The sequence below is a fragment of the Oncorhynchus kisutch genome, linkage group LG23 (genome assembly GCF_002021735.2).
Source record: "Oncorhynchus kisutch isolate 150728-3 linkage group LG23, Okis_V2, whole genome shotgun sequence".
Taxonomy (NCBI): Eukaryota; Metazoa; Chordata; class Actinopteri; order Salmoniformes; family Salmonidae; genus Oncorhynchus; species Oncorhynchus kisutch.
This window is the reverse complement of record NC_034196.2, coordinates 28,303,895-28,327,364: the sequence shown is the minus strand read 5'-3', so window position 1 is coordinate 28,327,364 and position 23,470 is coordinate 28,303,895. Positions and strand designations below refer to the sequence as shown.

Here is a 23,470-nt window from a genome sequence, read left to right as displayed (position 1 = left end):
TGGTATGACTGCAGGAATGTCCAGCAGAGCTGTTGCCAGAGAATGTAATGTTAATTCCTCCACCATAAGCCGACTCCAATGTCATTTTAAAGAATTTGGCAGTACGTCCAAACGACCACACAACCGCAGACCATGTGAAACCATGCCAGCCCAGGACCTCCACATCTGGCTTCTTCACCTGCGGGATTGATTGAGACCAGTCACCCAGACGGCTGATGAAACTGTGGGTTTACACAAAACCAAATAATTTATGCACAAACTGTCAGAAACTGTCTCAGGGAAGCTCATATACGTGCTCATCGTCCTCACCAGGGTCTTGACCTGACTGCAGTTTGGCATCGTAATCAACTTCAGTGGGCAAATGCTCCCCTTCAAGGAATCCCTCTTTCAACTGTACCGGTCAGATTGCAGACAATATGTTTGGTGTGGTGTGGACGAGCGGTGTCAATGTTGTGAACCAAGTGTCCCATGGTGGTGGTGGGGTTATGGTATGGGTAGGCATAAGCTATGGACAATGAACACAGTTGCATGTTATCTATGGCAATTTGAATGCACAGAGATACATGATGAGATCCTGAGGCCCATTGTCGTGCCATTCATCTACCGCCATCACCTCGTGTTTCAGTATGATGATGATGCACGGATGTCCCCAAGTCGAAAGGATCTGGACTAAATTCCTGGAAGCTGAAAATGTACCAGTTCTTCCATGGCCTGCATACTCACTAGACATGTCACCCATTTAGCATGCGTTGGATGCTCTGGATCGACGTGTGTAACAGCAACTTCGCACAACCATTGAAGAAGAGGGACATTATTCCACAAACCACAATCACCAGCCTGATCAACTCTATGCGAAGGAGATGTAATGTCGCGCTGCATTAGGAAAATTGTGGTCACACCAGATACTGACTGGTTTCCACGCCCCTACTTTTTTTAAACTATCGGTGACCAACAGATGCATATCTGTATTTGCATTCATGTGAAATCCGTAGATTAGGGGCAAATTAATTTATTTCAAGTGAATGATTTCTTATATAAACCGTAACTCGGCTTTTGCATGTTGGGTTCATATTTTTGTTCAGTGTAGTTGAAAAGTTGATAAAACGCTAAAGTTGTCCATGATGAAATTGGAACTCGCAACCTTTAGGTTGCTAGACGTTCGCGTTATACGCCTACCCCGACCGGCAAACCACCCTACGTTCGTTTTGCCTTAAGTAACCATCTGTCTTATGTAACTATACAAAACTTAACATATCATGTTACGTATAGTATATGAGATCCCGCTGGAATCCCGTCTTCCACGCGGTCTCGGAGGCTGCAGGAGCCTGCTGCCGCCACTAAGAGGCAGAGGAGCACCAGCATAAAAACAGACGGGCAGAAGGAAAATTGAACAGGTGCCTGGGGGTACCTTATAGAAGGTAACATAACATTTTTTTTTGCATAATAACCAATATTATTGTCTATCATTGCGAAATTTGAGGTCTTTCTTGCACTGGTTTTGACGATGTGTTTGGATGCTGGCTTGTAGTAATGTGTTGTGTCTGTTGGAGTTTATTGAAATGCACTTTGAATAGAGTGTGAATGAGTTGAATTGGCATCGTAGGCGTGTGTGTGTATAGTGTACTGGGTTATATGTCTCGGTGACGGTCAAAGGGTCCGCTGCCTTCCGCTGCGTGATGTCACTCCTTCTTATAAATTCGCTGAGAGCGAGGCGCGGTTATTTACCCGACCCGGGCAGTTAACGGGGCTCAGTCGTAAGGAACGCCGAGCTAGTGGGTCTTTGTCAAAGGAAAAGTAACTTGCTAGTATCGCTACAAAACAGAACAAGATCTAAACAACAAACGGGATGTGCAACAGATGGCCATTATTCAACCACTATTGAAGGGAAAGGACGTTGTTATCCGTGAGTCATGGATAGAAAGTGGACCTAGTCGAGTTGCGCATAATCAAAAACTGGAAAAAAAGAGGAATAAATCAGTATCATGGTGTTAATAATTATAACATTATCACCATGTAATCAGTGAAGTGTTGACATTACCCTTTTTTGTTAAACGACTTTGACAGCACTCAAACGAACTATAAAGCATCTATCCTATCAAACACCACGAAAGAAAAATGAAGGGATATGTTATTTTTTTATTCTACAATTGAATGAACTATTTTGATGTTTGTGGCTGAAGTCTTCTCGGACCCATCCCTTATCTGTTGACGATGACAGCTCAGTGCGGGTCTCGTTTCGCCACTTTTGGACAGATGGAAGCTGAGGAACGCAGATTGTTGGATTACTTTTTACGTCTTTAAACTGAAGTCGCCGCTAATGCGTTATATGGTTACTCTACGAATATGAATAGCAACTTTTTAAAAGGCATTTTATCCGCTCAAGTATCACCCCGTGCGTCTCTGGGCCATGGCTGACATCATTACGCGGGTGGGATTCGGGGTGTTCCGATTTCATGGTACAATTATGAATGTTTTACTTCAGTGAATTTCATTTACATCGAGCACGGTCTATGGATTGCCTGAATGACTATTACTGTTCGAAGGACTATGTTTGAATGACACATTTTTTCAGCATTTGTTGAAGCAATTAATCATTTCCCCCAGAAGAATAACTATCCAAGCATCAGCGGTGTGTGTGAGTTGAAATATATTTAGTAATTGAATTGAATGATTGGATAAGATTATTCTTTCTTTTTCTTTCATTGAATATCCAATAACCATTTCGTGGATCTTAACCCATCTGAGTGTTGGAAAGAGTCATGAAAAGAGAGTGCGTGACTGGAGGAGTAAAATGATCTGTTTTACACTGGACAACTTGTCAGTGTATTTGACAAAGCAGCACAAGCTTTTTCTCTTTCTCTGATTTTAATTCAATCATCTCGTGCGTAAAGTTCTAAGGGGGATGCCTCTTGAGCCCATCAGCCATGTCTCTGTTTCTGCGTTAGAGCCCTCCTCTTTGCTGCCCTCTCACTGGACAACGAGTCTTCCTCAAGGGATTAAGGTAGCAGATAACAGAAACCTATATATACATTTTTTTCACCTTCACTCACTCCAAACATACTTCATGGTCCCCGTGAGTTTCTGAATTTTCTCCAATATATGTGCTCCTGCTGGCGTCGCCATGGCTGCGGCCCCAAAAGTTACATGCCTGTCAGCGCCAGGGGTAAATGTGATTACCAACCTGAACCTCAGTGTCACCACCGGATCTGCCCCCTATTACAACCAGACAGCACTGCGAATCCCACGCTATTCCCCAGAGGCCACTGCGTTATTCGCAATCGCGATCACCCTCATGATGATCCTCACCATCGTCGGCAACATCTTGGTCATCATTGCAGTGCTGACCTCACGCTCACTCCATGGCCCACAGAACCTTTTCCTTGTCTCCCTGGCTGCAGCCGACATCCTAGTCGCTACCCTCATCATCCCCTTTTCACTGGCCAATGAGCTGCAGGGTTACTGGGCGTTCCGCTCACTGTGGTGTGAGATCTACCTGGCGTTGGACGTCTTCTTCTGCACGTCCTCCATTGCCCACCTGTGTGCCATCTCATTGGACCGCTACCTGTCCATCTCCCGGCCCGTGTCCTATGGCATCCAACGGACGCCAGCGCGCATCAAGGCGGCCATCGTGGTCGTTTGGCTTCTCTCGGCCGTCATCTCCTTCCCTCCTCTCCTCTCCCTGGATAAGAGCAAGGGAGGGGTGGAGGTGTGTGAGCTGAACAACGAGCGTTGGTATATTCTCTACTCCACCATTGGATCGTTCTTCGCCCCGTGTCTCATCATGATCGGGGTCTACATCAGGATCTACCAGATTGCCAAGCAACACACAAGATGTCTGCCAGGGGAGAAACCCAACCCTAACAAAACCCCTGGCAACATGTCTAGCAACCCTCCTAGCAACCCCACACATCCCTCACCGGGACCGGTCATCATCCCCCAACTCAAGCCTCTCAGCCAACCACAGAACCACAAAGGGGAGGGAGGGAAAGCAGGCAGACAATCTACGGACGCCGTACCTCTGAAGAGTCTCCCTGTCTCCTCCCCCCCGTCTCCTCCTCCCCAGAGTGAGACCCAGGCCAAGAGTCAACCCCAGATGTCTTTACCAAATACTGTCCCCACCTCACCCCAGCCTACCTCACCCACCGTAGCTCTCTCCCTCACACTCCTCTCTCCATATAGCCAACATGAGGAGACCCACAGACAGGGTGAGATACAGGAGGAGAAACATAGAGACACCCCCAATGATGACAGCTTCAGCTCTGGCTCCAAGGCAGAGACGAGGGGAAGAGGAAAGGGAGGGAGAGGGGGAGGGAAAGGGACAGTTAAGAATAATGGAGGATCAAAGTCTGGAGGAGCACCTCTCTCTTCTCTGACCTCTCACGAGGCCAAAAATATTGTAGCCACCCCCACCGGTACAGTGCTGGTCTCTGATAGGCCGGTGAAGCCACAGGCCACTCCCATGTCTCGGCGCAGGGCCATGGTAAACCGAGAGAAGCGCTTCACGTTTGTCCTGGCCGTGGTGATCGGAGTGTTTGTTATCTGTTGGTTCCCTTTCTTCTTCTCCTACTCACTGAAGGCCATCTTTCCTGAGACCTGCTTGGTCCCTGCTCCCCTCTTCACGTTCTTCTTCTGGATCGGCTACTGCAACTCCTGTCTGAATCCCGTCATATACACCATCTTCAACCAGGACTTCAGGAAGGCCTTCAAGAAGATCCTCTGTAGGGACACCAAGGGGACGTTCTTCTAGTGTGGACACTATGTAAGGACATCAAGTGGATGTTTATGTAGAGTGGATACTGTGTGAGGACATCAAGTGGATGTTCTTGTAGAGTGGATACTGTGTAAGGACATCAAGTGGATGTTCTTGTAGAGTGGATACTGTGTAAGGACATCAAGTGGATGTTCTTGTAGAGTGGATACTGTGTAAGGACATCAAGTGGAGGTTCTTGTAGAGTGGATACTGTGTAAGGACATCAATTGGATGTTCTTGTAGAGTGGATACAGATGGTACATGATTCTCTACATTGCTTGTTTTGCCACTGAAACTGAAATTAGGCAAACTATTATAATCTTAGCAACCAGGAAATGGTCGCGAAATTTCTGCATATTGCACCTTTAAGACATTGTCAGCTATACTCTGGTCATTATTTGAACTGGCTAGCCAGCTAGCAATGAATCAAAACATTGTTTAGAAAATTGCTTTTAGTTACCTTTCTTGCCAGCTTGACATTTACTGAATTCATTTTTAAACTGAGGGGTTTATTGGTGATAAAATACAGAAGGTATGCTATATGGTGCATCGGGCTGCTGATTTTCTTTTTCATAACAACAACCGACAAGTTTGATGTTGGACGGCAATAGAATGCTCATGCTGTCGCTACAACCATTTTCTAAAGACATGTCAATAGACTGACCGTAAACCACCTTTAGAAGAACATCCCCTTGGTGTCCCTACATTTGAAAATTACATCATGGCATTTAATTGAAGTATACTCGATTTTCGAAATGTTGCAATCTATTAAACTTTATTTTATTTCTAGAGTAGATACTGTGTAGAGACACCAAGGGGACATTCTTCTAGAGTAGATACTGCGTAGGGACACCAAAGGGACGTTCTTCTAGAGTAGCCTAACCCTAACCCTAACCCTAACTCTAACCCTCAAATATAGAAAAACAGAAAACACTGGACAACTCTAACAGTTAATTTGGCATTGGGTCAAAAGCCTCATCTACATTTTGAATTAGGGTTAGGGTTAGAGACACCAAAGGGACGTTCTTCTAGAGTAGATACTGTGTAGAGACACCAAAGGGATGATCTTCTAGAGTAGATACTGTGTAGAGACACCAAAGGGATGATCTTCTAGAGTAGATACTGTGTAGAGACACCAAGGGGACGATCTTCTAGAGTAGATACTGTGTAGAGACACCAAAGGGACGATCTTCTAGAGTAGATACTGTGTAGAGACACCAAGGGGACGATCTTCTAGAGTAGATACTGTGTAGAGACACCAAAGGGACGATCTTCTAGAGTAGATACTGTGTAGAGACACCAAAGGGACGATCTTCTAGAGTAGATACTGTGTAGAGACACCAAAGGGACGATCTTCTAGAGTAGATACTGTGTAGAGACACCAAGGGGACGATCTTCTAGAGTAGATACTGTGTAGAGACACCAAAGGGATGATCTTCTAGAGTAGATACTGTGTAGAGACACCAAAGGGATGATCTTCTAGAGTAGATACTGTGTAGAGACACCAAGGGGACGATCTTCTAGAGTAGATACTGTGTAGAGACACCAAAGGGACGATCTTCTAGAGTAGATACTGTGTAGAAACACCAAGGGGATGATCTTCTAGAGTAGATACTGTGTAGAGACACCAAAGGGACGATCTTCTAGAGTAGATACTGTGTAGAGACACCAAGGGGACGATCTTCTAGAGTAGATACTGTGTAGAGACACCAAAGGGACGATCTTCTAGAGTAGATACTGTGTAGAAACACCAAGGGGACGATCTTCTAGAGTAGATACTGTGTAGAGACACCAAAGGGACGATCTTCTAGAGTAGATACTGTGTAGAGACACCAAAGGGACGATCTTCTAGAGTAGATACTGTGTAGAAACACCAAGGGGACGATCTTCTAGAGTAGATACTGTGTAGAGACACCAAGGGGACGATCTTCTAGAGTAGATACTGTGTAGAGACACCAAAGGGACGATCTTCTAGAGTAGATACTGTGTAGAGACACCAAAGGGACGATCTTCTAGAGTAGATACTGTGTAGAGACACCAAGGGGACTTACTGGATGTAATGTAAAGACAGATATTAGTTTACCCGTGCAGGGGACCACAGACAAACTTTTGAGTCTGTCCTTTGTTGAACATTGTGTTCAATCTGATAAGAAAAATGCTGAACTTTGGAATTCTGGAATAGATGAACGTGCTCTGATGTACACATTGAGGGGCAGTGGAAGAGGAGGAAGGTGATGCAATCTGTCTGAGAAAAAGCAAAGACCTTTACAGCTTGTTTAGCGATTGGCACAAAACAGGGCCATCAGTCATGAGGACATGTTGCTCAAATGACAGTATCACACTGCTCTTGTTGTTCCTCTATAATTGGCTCTGGTTAAGAGCGTCTGCTAAATGACTCAAATGTAAATGTAGAAGGAAAGGAAGGTTACACTCTGTTGATTGCATTGGCTGGCTGGGTAACTGCTACCCATAGCCATTACCTGTAGCCTTGTGACTGGCCACTATGAACTACAAGGACAGAGTGTGTCCATGATCACCTGGTACGGTCCACTGCAATGACACAAAGTGGGCAGGAGCATGTGCAGTAGAATGTGTTCCCAGAGTTCTCTGTGTTCTAGAACTTGTAGTGTGTGAAGGCAGTTTGTCCAGCTGTCCAGCCTCTGTCATAAACTCATACACTACGGAGGATGTCTTTTAAAGGAACCAACCAGCTCTGAGGGTGTGTTGTTTTGAGTATCTGAAATTAACATTGATGTTTTTATATAAGTATGAAATGAATATAAACACATGAAAAGTTAAATATGGAATGGGTTGTTGATGTGACCAAGGCCTCAGTCATGTAATTGATTGGGGTATATAGGGGAAACACTGGTGTGTGTGTGTAGTGTAGTGACCTAAGGGTTTTACTGGAACAGCGGAAATCACTCATGTTTTTTTATATATATATGAGATAAAGAACTCACAAGACCTCTCTCTGTCGCTGTCTCTCTGTCTCTCTGTCTCTGTGTGTGCATGCAAGGTTTACAGAGTGCATGCCTATGAATACACATTCTCCAATTCTGTGTGAACCAACGGATCCATAATTATTTATTTATTTAGACTGGTGTAATGTAAAAACATTGAATACATTCTAAATCTAAAGTGTACACTGAGTGTACAAAACATTAGGACCACCTGCTCTTTCCATGACATAGACTGACCAGGTGAACCCAGATGAAAGCTACAGTATATGACCCCTTATTGTTAAATCCACTTCAATCAGTGTAGATGAAGGGGAGTAGACAGGTTAAAGGATATTTAAGCCTTGAGACATGGATTGTGTATGTGTGCCATTCAGAGGAGGATGAATGGAAAAGGACATCCAGCCAACTTGACACAACTGTGGGAAGCATTGGAATCAAAATGGGCAAGCATCCCTGTGGAATGATTTTGACACCTTGTAGAGTCCATGCCCTGACGAATTGAGGCTGTTCTGAGGGTACACTCAGTGTACAGTATACCATATTTAGAAAAAATATTGTGTTGACTGACTACATTTTGTAAACAAAAGACTGCAGGTCACCTAGCAGTTAAAGCGTTGGGTCGATGTGCCCATGACCAAGGCACTTAACCCTAATTGCACCAGGTTTGCTGTTGATAATGGCAGACCATTGCCATGACCCCACTTTCTGATGGTGTCTCAGGGACAGTTGGGATATGCAAAAAACACATTTCTAATTCACACATATTATTTGACGCTTGTACATGTGTGAAATAGGACAAATATAAGCATCTACCAAATTATTATTAATGGGAAAATCAAAAAGAGTGACCTACAGGTAACTGCCAAAATACAATGCATTCTGAAAGTATTCAGACCACTTGCCTTTCTCCACATTTTCTTACGTTACAGCCTTATTCTAAAATTGATTCAATTCAAATTTTCCTCATCAATCTACACACAATATCCCATAATGAAAAAGTGAAAAGTTTATTTACATTTTTGAAAATGTTAACATTTTTAAAAATAAAAACAGAAATACCTTATTTACATAATTATTCAGACCCTTTGTTATGAGACTTGAAATTGAGCTCAAATTTGACATAATTTGGAAAGGCACACACCTGTCTATATAAGGTTGAGGTCAAAGGAATTGTCCGTAGAGCTCCGAACCTGTCTCAGCCTCCAGTATTTATGCTGCAGTAGTTTATGTGTCGGGGGGCTAGGGTCAGTTTGTTATATCTGGAGTACTTCTCCTGTCCTATTCAGTGTCCTGTGTGAATCTAAGTGTGCGTTCTCTAATTCTCTCCTTCTCTCTCTCGGAGGACCTGAGCCCTAGGACCATGCCCCAGGATTACCTGACATGATGACTCCTTGCTGTCCCCAGTCCACCTGGCTGTGCTGCTGCTCCAGTTTCAACTGTTCTGCCTTCTTATTATTCGAACATGCTGATCATTTATGAACATTTAAACATCTTGGCCATGTTCTGTTATAATCTCCACCCGGCACAGTGTTGGATTTATTATGGATAAATGAATAAACAATATCCCCATTTTCAATAGAATTGTGTCTAGGTAAACTTATACTCTGTATGTTTATTGAATTTATGAGTTCATAAGAAGAAATTGTGTGACAGGACAAGGAGGAATAGAATGTTAATGAACACCATTTCCAACTGGGCAGGAACAAATGTGTTGTGGACTGTGTAAACACATAAGGTCGTTAGCCTATGGTTGACCCTACTGAAACTTAGCTCTGGGGTTTTTAGATTAGGCAGTGAGTGCATTCCTAGGGTTTCTGTTAATTAAACCTGTCAGTTCAGTGGTGATCGATAATGTTGAGGGGTCAAAAGTTATCTGGGAGTGTGTTAGTAAGGTAGAATGAACTCTTCACCTTACTTTGTCCTGTCGAGAGGGGGGGGGGGTTCGTTTAAGACAGTGAAATGACGTCATGATCTGTATTTAATCTGAGGCATGTGTTTTGAGTGGTAGCGCGCTCCGAGAATAAATTCTATTACCTATTATTTAAAGACTGGTCTGCGTCTATTTTATGCAAACAAGGAATCAATATAAATTCTCATAAAATAGATGAAGGGCTTTCAATGATGAAAGCACATTGGCATAATTAAATTATACTAACACACAGCCAGAAGAGGACTGGCCACCCCACATATGCTCTCTCTAATTCTCTCTTTTTTTCTCTCTCTCGGAGGACCTGAGCCCTAGGACCATGCCCCAGGACTGCCTGACATGATGACTCCTTGCTGTCCCCAGTCCATCTGACCGTGCTGCTGCTCCAGTTTCAACTGTTCTGCCTTATTATTATACGACCATGCTGGTCATTTATGAACATTTGAACATCTTGGCCATGTTCTGTTATAATCTCCACCCGGCACAGCCAGAAGAGGACTGGCCACCCCACATAGCCTGGTTCCTCTCTAGGTTTCTTCCTAGGTTTTGGCCTTTCTAGGGAGTTTTTCCTAGCCACCGTGCTTCTACACCTGCATTGCTTTCTGTTTGGGGTTTTAGGCTGGGTTTCTGTACAGCACTTTGAGATATCAGCTGATGTACGAAGGGCTATATAAATACATTTGATTTGATTTGATTGTGTCGGGGCACAGATCTGGGGAAGGGTACCAAAACAGTTCTGCAGTATTGAAGATCCGCAAGAACACAGTAGCCTCCATCATTCTTAAATGGAAGAAGTTTGGAATCATCAAGACTCTTCCTAAAGCTGGCCGCCAGGCCAAACTGAGCAATCGGGGGAGAAGGGCCTTGGTCAGGGAGAGTCCTTCTGTGGAGATGGGAGAAACTTCCAGAAGGACAACCATATCTGCAGCACTCCACCAATCAGGCCTTTATGGTAGGGTGCTCAGATGGAAGCCACTCCTCAGTAAAAGGCACATGACAACCCACTTGGAGTTTGCCAAAAGATACCTAAAGGACTTTCAGATCATGGGAAACAAGATTATCTTGTCTGATGAAACCAAGATTGAACTCTTTGGCCTTAATGCCAAGCTTCACGTCTGGAGAAAACCTGGCTCAATCTAAAGTGAATCATGGTGGTGACAGCATCATGCTGTGGGGATGTTTTTCAGCGGTAGCGATTGGGTGACCAGTCAGGATCAAGGGAAACACCGATGGAGCAAAGTACAGAGAGATCCTTGATGAAAAACAGCTCCAGAGCACTCAGGACCTCAGACTGGGGCAAAGGTTCACCTTCCAACAGGACAACCACCCTATGCACACAGCTAGGACAATGCAGGAGTGGTTTTGGGACACATCTCTGGATGTCCTTGAATGGCCCAGCCAGAGCCCAGACTTGAACCCGATCGAACATCTCTGGAGAGACAAGAAAATAGCTGTGCAGTGATGCTCCCCATCCAATCTGACAGAGCTTGAGAGGATCTGCAGAGAAGAATGGGAGAAACTCCCCAAATACAGGTGTGCCAAGCTTGTAGCGTCATAACCAAGAAGATTTGAGGCTGTAATCCCTGCCAAAGGGGCTTCAACAAAGTACTGAGTAAAGGTCTGAATACTTATGGAAATGTGATATTTCAGTTTTGTGTTTTCATACATTTGCAAAAATGTCTAAAAACCTGTTTTTTCTTTGTCATTAGGGGGTCTTGTGTGTAGATCGATGAGGGGGAAAAAACAATATAATCCAAAAAGTCAAAGGGTCTGAATACTTTCCGAATGCACTGTAAATGAAACACCAGCATTTTAATAGGGTGTTAGGCCACCATGAGCCGCCAGAACAGCTTCAAAGGGCCTTGCCATACTGTAGATTCTACAATTGTCTGAAACTCTATTGGAAAAATGCGACACCATTCTTCCACGAGCAATTTGGTGTCTGCGTCCTGATGGTGGCAGAAAACACTGTCTCAGGTGCAACTCTAGAATCTCCCATTAGTGTTCATTTGGGGTTGAGATCTGAGACGGCCATGGCATATCGTGAAATATCAGCAAGTAAAGCAGTCTACACCACTGAATCTTCTGCTAAACGTGCCCCAACAATTACCCCTGTTTCAAAGTCACTGAGATCTCTTCTAGCAATGGTAGCCAACATAATAGGAAACTGGGTACACTCAGCATTGTGATACATGGACCTAAGCATGATGGGATGTTAATTCCACACCCATACTTTATATCCCTCATTTACTCAAATGTTTCCTTATTGGGGCATTTACTTGTAGATGCCAGGTTAACAGGACAAGCCAAAGATCTCCTCAGTGTTATGTGTACGTGTAAATGTGGGCATGCCCGTGTGTGTCTGTTTGGACACAGTCCCATGATCGCCTTGCCAGTTGTGTATCTCACAGGATGGGGTATTCATTATTTAACCAGGTTACGTAATACATAGCTGCTGTCACATTCTAAACACCGCAGTGGTATGGAGCTCTTTAATGTCGTTTAACACACAACTCCAACTTGCCAAGCACACTTCTATGTTAGAACAATTACACGCCATGGGAGTCAACAACGTTCTGTATAGCCTCCTGTTATCTAAGTCTATTAGATGGAAGACTCCAGACTGCCAAGAGGTTTGGACCTTTAAATCACAGGGTTGCTGGTTCAAACCCCATGCACTCCTGAAATTCCCTCTGAGACTAGATCACTCGGGAACCAATCCAAGGCTGCGTTTAGAGTATGAGGTCAAAATGAAGACTCAGTCACTTTGTGGTCCACTCAAGAACAGCACTAGACCCAGTGATGCTGCTCACTTTGAGGACTGTGTTTTTATTTGTTTTGAACATGAATAATACATTCCTGTTTATTTCTATTGTTCCGTTTTCTGTTTGTCTTCTCGTTGCAGTTAGTTCCCTGGCTCTATAGATTGACGCAAAATGTGTGTGGTGTCTCTGAGCACAAAACACAGAAACGAAACATCTTTGTGTGTGACTCCAAGAACATATTCAAGGGCAGGAACAAAGGAAAAGGACAATACAGAACCTTCAATCTCTATGGGTAATACAAACACACGCTCAAACGTGCTCACACATGTATAGGTGTTGTCCTTTCAGAGAAGGAGCGTCCTTCATTGTCGTTCTTGTGTGTGTATATGTACGTTTGTGCTTGCTTGCATATGTTCATTCCTGTTGTCCTTCTCCAGTCCTCGAAGGTGTTCTCCAGAGTAGGCGATAAGGCTCAGGTCTGCTGGGGTTTCTAAATAAATTATCTTTGATTAAAGCAAATAACCCTGTTACCATGGTTATCAAGGGGAAGTGCTGCTTGGGGGTCCACTGTGACACACTTAAATGTCACTCCACATTACCGTGGAAACTAATGGGGGATAGAATAAGGTCTGGGAGCCTGGGACTGCCCCCTACATACACATATGCAAGTACGCAGGAAGAGCATCAACTTATCTATACCTCTGAATTCCAATATAGATCGATCTCAATCTACATTATTTGCATCTGTCTGTGCAATTGAATATACATCCTAATTGAAAGCAATGCAGGTATTTCCTTTCTTAGACTTACTTGCCAATTCTATGGGAAACCCACATAATATTACACAACCTCAGGTCAGGTCTTAAAGTAGCTGGTGTAACATCATTTTTTACCAGAGCGTCTCATAAAGGCTGGTGCCTCGGGGCTAACGCTGCTGTCCGGGATATGTCAGGAGCTCTGTAAGGCAGTTGTGAATGGAACACTTTGGTTTATGTTGTTGTATTTCACACAAACACAAGTGTGAGTGCACACACACACACACATTTCTGCTGTTGTGTTGTGCTGTGTAGTCAGTCACGCTGTATTGTGTCATCTTCCTCTGAGCATCTCAGGAAAGTATTGGGTTTGTTCAGCAGTTTTAAAGCCTGACTGCTTGTCATTCAGTTCCAGCCCAGTGCTCACAGGACTCAAATGTTGAGCAGTCAGAGATGTGTTCACCACAGTGCTCCTTTGCTCTACTGACAAGGCAGGCAGGTATTGTTAGTGTATAGGGGGAAGAGGAGTACCTGGGCTTGAACCAGCAACCCTGTGGTTATAGGGTAAACACATTATCACCTCTGTCATAAAGGTCCAGACCTCTTTGCAGAGGTTAAAGTACACTACTGGATGGACCACTATAGCATCTAGTGGATAGCCAGGGGCACACTCCAACACTCAGACATCATTTACAAACAAAGCATTTGTTTTTCGTGAGTCCGCCAGATCAGAGGCAGTAGGGATGTCCAGGGATGTTCTCTGTTTCGTTAGTCTGCCAGATCAGAGGCAGTAGGGATGTCCAGGGATGTTCTCTGTTTCGTGAGTCCGCCAGATCAGAGGCAGTAGAGATGTCCAGGGATGTTCTCTGTTTCGTGAGTCTGCCAGATCAGAGGCAGTAGGGATAACCAGGGATGTTCTCTGTTTCGTGAGTCTGCCAGATCAGAGGCAGTAGAGATGTCCAGGGATGTTCTCTGTTTCGTGAGTCTGCCAGATCAGAGGCAGTAGAGATGTCCAGGGATGTTCTCTGTTTCGTGAGTCTGCCAGATCAGAGGCAGTAGAGATGTCCAGGGATGTTCTCTGTTTCGTGAGTCTGCCAGATCAGAGGCAGTAGGGATAACCAGGGATGTTCTCTGTTTCGTGAGTCTGCCAGATCAGAGGCAGTAGAGATGTCCAGGGATGTTCTCTTGATACGTGTGTGAATTGGACCATTTTCCTGTCAAAATGTAACAGGTAGTTTTGGGTGTCAGGGAAAATGTTTGGAGTAGAAGTACATTATTTTCTTTAGAAATGTAGTGAAGTAAAAGTAAGGCATCCCAAAAATATAAATTGTAAAGTACAGATACTACCAAAAACTACTTAAGTAGTACTTTAAAGTATTTTTACTGAAGTACTTTACACCACTGCTTGTGGGGACCTAAAATCCCCAAAGTTCCCACAAAGATAGTAAAACAAGGCAAATTCTCCCTCGTGGGCACATTCCCCCTTAAAATAGCCTTTGTCCATGAGTACAAAGGCTATTTTAAGCTTAGGTTTTAGATTTAGGGTTACAATTAAGGTTATGGTTAAACATGACGTAAGTGTGGTTGGGTTTAGGGTTAGAAGTTTAGGTTAGGGTTAGAGGTTAAGGTAACATCATAGATTTCACCTGGATTCACCTGGTCACTATGTAATGGAAATAACCGGTGTTCTCAGTGTTTTGTATACTCAGTGTATATATGTTCTCAATAATGTACTAGTCTTGTTTAATACCCACTATATTTTTGGGAACATTTATAAATTGTACGATTGTCTTTAGTTTTTCATGAGTGGAGCTTCTACCATACAGATGTAGGAATCTATTTGAACAAACCTAACACAATGGTCAATCTAAGTGCTGGGCAGAAGTGCTATAGGTTCAGGGGTGTGTCAGAAATGTTGTTGCTATTTTCACAAGCACAATTATCAGCACAGTTGCTGGCGTTGGCGTGAAAGGCCTGGGTCTTGAAGAATAAACAAGTTGTGGGTGTGTCGAGGCGTGGCCCCTCACTGGCCAATCAGAACGAGCTTCATGGTTGAATATGCTGTTGCTTCAAGTTGTGTATTTATGGTGTTTTATGTATTGCCTTGGAATCAACTCCAATTCCAATGTTAGTTCATTATAGTTTGTTAAACAGCTTATAGAAACACATGAACAAAATGTAGATCTATCCCATCTGTGCAAAATATGTTAACTTGAAACTGATTGCAGTCCACGTTGTTCTTAGTAATTGCATGGCTTCAATGTGGAAATACCTTTGTATATATAATGTATGTGGACACCTCTTAAAATTAGTAGAATTGGCTATTTCAGCCACACCCGTTGCTGACAGGTGTATAAAATTGAACACACAACCATGCAATCTCCATAGACAAACATTGGCAGTGAAATGGCCTTACTGGAGAGCTCAGTGACTTTTAACGTGCCACCGTCATAGGATGCCACCTTTCCAGCAAGTCAGTTTGTGGGATGTATGCCTTGCTAGAGCTACCACTGTCAACTGTAAGTGCTGTTATTGAGAAGTGGAAACGTATAGGAGCAGCAATGGCTCAGCCATGAAGTGGTAGACCACACAAGCTCACAGAACGGGACCGCCGAGTCCTGAAGCGCGTTGCAACACTTACTATTGGAGGCAAAGTCAGCAGCTTAATGAAATGGGTTTCATTGCAGCCATTGGATTCTGGAGCATCGTTCTCTGGAGTTATGAATCACGTTTCACCATCTGGCAGTCCAACGGACGAATCTGGGTTTGGCGGATGCCCTGCCAGGAGAACACTACCTGCCCGAATGCATAGTGCCAGTTGGGAAGTTTAGTGGAAGATAAATAATGGTCTGGGAATGTTGTTCATGGTTCGGGCCCCTTAGTTCCAGTGAAGGGAAATCTTTTAGTGGAAACATTTAGTGGAAAGCCTTCCCAGAAGAGTGGAAGCTGTTATAGCACCAAAGGGGGATCAACTCCACATTAATGCCCATGATATTGGAATGAGATGTTTGACGAACAGGTGTCCACATCCTTTTGGTCATGTAGTGTATATATACTCAACAAAAATATAAACATGTCAAGTGTTGGTCCCATGTTTCATGAGCTGAAATAAAAGATCCCAGAAATGTTCCATACACACAAAAATCTTATTTCAAAAAATGTTGTGCACAGATTTGTTTACATTCCTGTTAGTGAAAATTTCTCCTTTACCAAGATAATCCATCCACTTGACAGGTGTAGCATATCAAGAAGCTGATTAAGCAGCGTGATCATTACACAGGTGCACCTTGTCAATAAAAGGCCACTCTAAACTGTGTAGTTTCGTCACACAACACAAAGCCACAGATGTCTCGTCGTTTTAGAGACCATGTGTAACCATGCCAGCCGCAGACCCGTGTAACCATGCCAGCCGCAGACCCGTGTAACCATGCTAGCCCAAGACCTCCACATCCAGCTTCTTTACCTGCAGGATCGTCTGAGACCAGCTGATAAAATTGAGGAGTATTTCTGTCTGTAATAAAGCCCTTTTTGGGGGAAAAACTCATTGTAAATGGCAGGGCCTGGCTCTCCAGTGGGTGGGCCTGGCTCCCTATGCCTTGGCAGGCCCAGTCATGTGCCCCTGCCCAGTCATATGAAATCCATAGATTAGGGCCTAATTTATTTATTTAATCTGACTGATTTTCTTATATGAACTGTAACCCAGCGAAATCGTTGAAATTGTTGTATGTTGTGTTTATATTTTTATTCAGTAAATACATAGCATTCACACTGATTTAGGGGCTAGGTCTACTGTAAATTGCATTATGGCTGAGCATGGACATGCCAAACATTGTCAATAATAAACCCGATTAAATTAATTATTGATAAGGCCTAAAAAGAGAGTGAATAATTCTAATCATATTTTAAACACAACGATCCAATATAAAGAGAAAGGGAGGATGTCCACTCATCGTTATACTGCTCCAAAATAGAATGTTTGGTATACATTTTCAAACCATCTTACAGATCGCATTCACACTTCTCTAAAACTTGCATTGCATGCGCGCCACGGATGTTCTCACCAAGCCAGGACAGTTAATCATTCAAATACGTTTTTTGTTAATTAAATTAAATGAAAAACTATTGTTACAGGAAAATATCTTCTAAATACGAGGTTCACCTGTATTCGCCGAGGTTCTCATCTTTGCATTTCTCGTTTGATGATGGGCATGGACACGTGTAGCACGTCCAAAGTATGGCTAAAATAACGTAGGCCTACCTACAATACATAGGTAAAAAGGGAATGTCAGCTCACTGTTTTGCTCCTCTCCAACTTAGATTTTTAAAACTGAACGCTTTGGTGAGTAAGATTTATTTCCAAGCGGTCTCACGAGCCAAACACTTTATCAATGGTCTAGCCTAGTTGATTACATTGGGCAATACAGAAAATAATACAGCCTTCATTGAGAGGAGGATATGCTTGGTTTTTAAAACATTACTGTTTTACGTTTCTAAATAGGAAGTATAAATGCACGAAAGGCACATCTTGTTCCATATCTAGAACCCTTTGAAGAACCCCTTTCGTTCCAGGTGAAAGCATTTTGGGTTTCCACGTAGAACCCTTATTACAGAAGGTTCTACATGGAACTCAAATGGATTCTACCTGGAACCAAAAATAGTTATTCTATGGGGACAGCTGAAGAACCTTTTTGGAACACCTTTTTCTAAAAGTGCATGCGTTTCCGCTATCAAAATTCATGCCTTAACCAACTGCGTTTGGTTGGTCTCAAATATCCCTATCAGCGCTGCCTGAAATGAGCACTTTGGATCCCGTTTTTAAGGACACGACTCAGATATTTCCACCCTCCCATCTGAGCGCGAGCGAGCTGATGTAAGCAGTGGTGTAAAGAACTTAAGAACAAATACTTTAAAGTACTACTTAAGTCGTTTTTTCAGGTATCTGTACTTTACTATTTATATTTTTGACAACATTTACTTTTACTTCCTAAGAAAAGAATGTACTTTACACTCCATACATTTTCCCTCACACCCATTTTGAATGCTTAACAGGAAAGGAAAATGGTCAAATTCACACATTTATCAAGAAAACACCCCCAGTCATCCTTACTGCCTCTGAATTGGTGCCCTAAACACAAATGCTTAGTTTGAGTGTTCCCCTAGCAATCTGAAAATGTAAAAAACAAGAAAATCGCCATCTGCTTTGCTTCATAAAAGGAATTTGAAATATTTTTTTGCTTTAACTTTTATATTTGAGCAAATACATTTGATACCTATGGATATTTACAACCACATACTTTTAGACTATTACTCCAGTAGTATTTTACTGGGTTACTATTACTCCAGTAGTATTTTACTGGGTTACTATTACTCCAGTAGTATTTTACTGGGTTACTATTACTCCAGTAGTATTTTACTGGGTTAATATTACTCCAGTAGTATTTTACTGGGTTACTATTACTCCAGTAGTATTTTACTGGGTTATTTTTACTCCAGTAGTATTTTACTGGGTTACTATTACTCCAGTAGTATTTTACTGGGTTACTATTACTCCAGTAGTATTTTACTGGGTTACTATTACTCCAGTAGTATTTTACTGGGTTACTATTACTCCAGTAGTATTTTACTGGGTTACTATTACTCCAGTAGTATTTTACTGGGTTACTATTACTCCAGTAGTATTTTACTGGGTTACATACATTTTTACTTGAGTCATTTTCTATTAAAGTATCTTTACTTTTACTCAAGTATGACAATAGAGTGCTTTTTCCACACTGGATATAAGACGGATAAATTGAAGAATCTGGCGTTAAAGCTGGAAATGCCAAGTTGCGCCACTTTTTACATGACAAAATTGCGTTTGACACTAGCATCGCTTTAACGACAGCCGTATTGTCGCTGCAAAATAATCCTGCAGAAACAGAATTTGAACATTTAGTCCATATGTTGCTTGATCGGTGGTTAGGTTATTAGCTGGACAAAATTAGACTACATGTAAAGTGCATTACTGTTAAATGAATCGCGTGTTAGAGCAGATTGTCAGCATATCACAAAGCTTATCTGCATTCTCAGCAACCCTTTAACCCTATTTCATAACCACATGTTGTTTCTGTTGTTCTCCCCTCCACCGTCATAAAATGCAGAATCTTCAGACTACTACATTTAAAACACCCATTTGTTATTCCGTCATCATGATTTTATCTGTGTTTCTTTGCCACGTCTGCTAGCTCAGCTCTGGCACTTCAGTCCCACAGCAACTCAGAGCAAACCAGATTCGATCATTGCCAGGGTACAGCTAGGTGTTTTTTTTTGTTTGATTTATAGTGAAACATGTGCAGGTTGATGTGTATTGTCATGAATGCTGCCCTGCAGGCCGAACTAAGCGATGTATGCCAGATGGGCCAGCTGCAAAGTCAAAAGTGGCTTTATTGAAGGAATTATGAGGCATGTGATTCCAGGTCATCTCAAATGTCATCTGTGAGAGTCTGATTCATAACATTATTATTATGGTTTGGAGCAGAATAAAGATTACTATCACCCATGGCTGATGTCATGAAGATCTTCAGGGCATTCCATTTTACTGGGCTCTTGGTAGTCAGAGAGAGAGAGAGAGCAAAGAGAGAGAGAAGAGAGAGCAAAGAGAGAAAGAGAGAGAGAGAGAGAGCAGAGAGGGAGAGAGAGCAAATAGAGAGAGAGAGAGAGCAGAGAGAGCAAAGAGGGAGAGAGAGCAAATAGAGAGAAAGAGAGAGAGAGAGAGTTAGAGAGACAGTGAGTCTTGCCAGTCCTCTAATTTAATATAATGGGCAGGGCTAATACTGTCGTACTCTTTGTAGATCACCATTAATATCAATAGAACATATACACTGAGTACTTTAAGTACACCTGCTCTTTCCATGACATATATTGACCAGGTAAATCCTGGTGAATCCAGGAATCTATGGTCCCTTATTGGTGTCACTTGTTAAATCCACTTCAATCAGTGTAGATGAAGGGAAGGAGACAGGTTAAGGGAGTATTTTTAAGTAATGAGACAATTGAGACATGGATTGTGTATGTGTGCCATTCAGAGGGTGAATGGGAAAGACAACATTTTGAAGTGCCTTTGAACTGGGTATTATAGTAGGTGCCAGGGTCATGTGTTAAGAACTGCAATGCTGCTGTTTTTTCTTTTCACACTCAACAGTTTCATGTGTGTATCAAGAATGGTCCTCCACCCAAATGACATTCAGCCAACTTGACACAACTGTGGGGAGCATTGGAGTCAACCTGGGCTAGCATCCCAGTGGAACACTTATTCTTATCTCTTACTTTTTTAGGTATATTCTTAAAATGTGATTGTTGGTTAATGGCTTGCTTGTAAGTAAGCATATCCCTGTAAGGTCTACACCTGTTGTATTCGGTGCATGTGACAAATAACATTTGATTTGATACATCCTTGCATGTGACACTGTTCAATCCACGATTGTCACAGCAACCCTTACACTGCCTGTCACGTCTACTTCCGCTCTTCCCCTCCGGCGTTCAACGTCACCGGTTTACTAACCACCGGCCCTGGGATTAATCATTACACACACCTGGCATTCATCATTACACACACCTGGCATCATCATGATACTCACCTGGACTCCATCACCTTCCTGATTAACTCCCATATATCTGTCACTCCCTTTGGTTCTTTCCTCAGTCGGCATTGTTCCTGTGTTTATGCGTAGACGCTACTGTTATGGTGTCTCGTTTCATGTTTGTTGTTTAATTAAACGTTGCACCTGCTTCTCGACTCAGCGTCTCCGTTACACTGCCGTCCTTCTTAATGGTCACTGCAGCTGATGCTCACATGGGCGGTGGGTCTTCTTAAGGATTGCCTGGTAAACCTGAGGGGAGATGCATCAGTGGTACTGCATGATTGGCTCTGCATCCCCTGTCTATATCCGATGCTTGACCTGGTCTGTGTAGCCAAAAGTGTTGTCTGTATTGGAGAACATGTCAGAGCAACTGAATTAACTGACTCCTCTGTGGTTCATTAAGTGCTCAAAGTCCACATCCACAGAGACCGGAAGATACTGGACTTGACTGTACATAAGACTGGTTGGGTCTGCCTCTTCATGGGCTGACAGATGAACATGCAACTCAATTTCTTGTTCTTCAAACACTGCAAAGTCTCAGGGCACAATCTCTGCAGGCCTGCTTATCTCAACCACTCTGGCTCGTGGATGCAAGTGTACACTAGGTAACACATATTATATTCAGTGCTGACTTTTCCCAGACATTTGCAATCATGGTAAACACTGCACGTCGGCTCAAGTGTAGATTACCTGAAAAAAAAAACGTTATAGTGCGCTGCTCTATAACGCGCATTAGATTGAGTCCAATTGTCTTTCTCTGAAAACCATGATTGTATTCAAGATGTTTTCTCGATCTTCTCCCTCATTGAATCTACAATAGAGACACCACTGACCCCCCCCTCCCTGAATAAAAGATCCGCGTCAGAAGACCACACTGTCATTGCCCTCATAGCTCCTCCATTGTGTGTCTGTCTCTCAGTGCTGTACGTGGGTGCTGTGATGTCTGTCTACTACGTGGGCTGCCATTATGTTTCTGTTTCCTTGTCATAGAGAATTGTCCCTATTGGGGTGGTGCAACTGTAGGGGCCTGATGAGCCATCATGGGGCTTGTATGACTTCTGCTACCTGGGAGATATACTGTCTCAGTGGCTCTTTAAGCAGTGTTCAGGTCATTTGGTGAACAGTTAGAGCAGAGAATCATCTGAGTCTCATTTGTGCTTCTCTCTTGCGCACATGCTTTTTTTGCCTGCTGTTTTCTGTTATTCTCCTTCTCTAAAGGGGGTAGAGTGTTCATTTCCTCAAAACACACACACCACAATGCAGGCTACATAAATGAGATTCCTAACATTCCAACAGTGGCACGGCTCCTATACAAAAGTTATCGACTGGCGTCGCCATGTGAGAGGTATATAGTAGTTATGTCTGCTACAGACCATTACAGTCATAGTTATAGCTGCCTGTAATATATACAGTGGACAGTAGCTGTTCAGGTATGGACCACTTAAGTTATAGTTATAGCCGCCACCCCCGCCACACACACACACACACTGTGGTACCGTAACCATATCAGGATACAAGCAGTGCTCTGTGTTCTACGTAACTTCCCCACATTCTTCAGTAAGTGTGTCAGGCTGGGGATGAAGGATTCTGAATGTGTGTGTTTGGAGGATGTTGGAGTAAAATCATATCAAATCAAATTTTATTTGTCACATGCGCCGAATACAACAGTGAAATGCTTACTTACAAGCCCTTATGCAACAATGCAGTTCAATAAAAATAAAAATAAAAATAAATATTTTTTTATTTCACCTTTATTTAACCAGGTAGGCTAGTATAGAACAAGTTCTCATTTACAACTGCAACCTGGCCAAGATAAAGCAAAGCATTAGGACACAAACAACAACACAGATTTACACATGGAATAAACAAACATACAGTCAATAACACAATCGAAGAAAGTCTATATACAGTGTGTGCAAATCAGGTAAGATAAGGGAGGTAAGGCATGAAATAGGCCATGGTGGCAAAATAATTACAATTTAGCAAGTAAACACTGGAGTGATAGATGTGCAGAAGATGAATGTGCAAGTAGAGATACTGGGGTGCAAAGGAGAAAAAATAAATAACAGTATGGGGATGAGGTAGTTGGATGGGCTATTTACAGATGGCCTATGTACAGGTGCAGTGATCTGTGAGCTGCTCTGACAGCTGGTGCTTAAAGTTAGTGAGGGTGATATGAGTCTCCAGCTTCAGTGATTTTTGCAATTCGTTCCAGTCATTGGTAGCAGAGAACTGGAAGGAAAGGCGACCAAAGGAGGAATTGGCCTTGGGGTAACCAGTGAAATATACCTGCTGGAGTGCATGCTACGGGTGGGTGCTGCTATTGTGACCAGTGAGCTAATAAGATAAGGCAGGGCTTTACCTAGCAAAGACTTATAGATTACCTGGAGCCAGTGGGTTTGGCAACGAATATGAAGCGAGGGCCAGCCAACAAGGGCATACAGGTCGCAGTGGTGGGTAGTGTATGGGGCTTTGGTGACAAAACGGATGGCACTGTGATAGACTGTATCCAATTTGCTGAGTAGAGTGTTGGAGGCTATTTTGTAAATGACATCGCCGAAGTCAAGGATCAGTAAGATGGTCAGTTTTACGAGGATATGTTTGGCAGCATGAGGGAAAGATGCTTTGTTGCGAAATAGGAAGCCAATTCTAGATTTCATTTTGTATTGGAGATGCTTAATGTGACTCTGG

The 23,470-nt window shown here is 42.9% G+C and overlaps 1 protein-coding gene across 1 annotated transcript; it reads left to right on the top strand.

Annotated features, from left to right (window-relative positions):
* Positions 1 to 1,597: 1,597 nt before the first annotated feature.
* Positions 1,598 to 9,759, top strand: LOC109868863 (alpha-2B adrenergic receptor-like). The gene has a single exon (XM_020458599.2). It carries the CDS (start codon positions 3,122 to 3,124, stop codon positions 4,745 to 4,747), a length of 1,626 nt encoding a protein of 541 aa, XP_020314188.1. The 5' UTR covers positions 1,598 to 3,121; the 3' UTR covers positions 4,748 to 9,759.
* The last annotated feature ends 13,711 nt before the right edge of the window (positions 9,760 to 23,470 follow it).

Bases quoted from the DNA above. Each gene is read 5' to 3' on its own strand.
- LOC109868863 (XM_020458599.2), top strand. From the start codon at position 3,122: ATGGCTGCGGCCCCAAAAGTTACATGCCTGTCAGCGCCAGGGGTAAAT.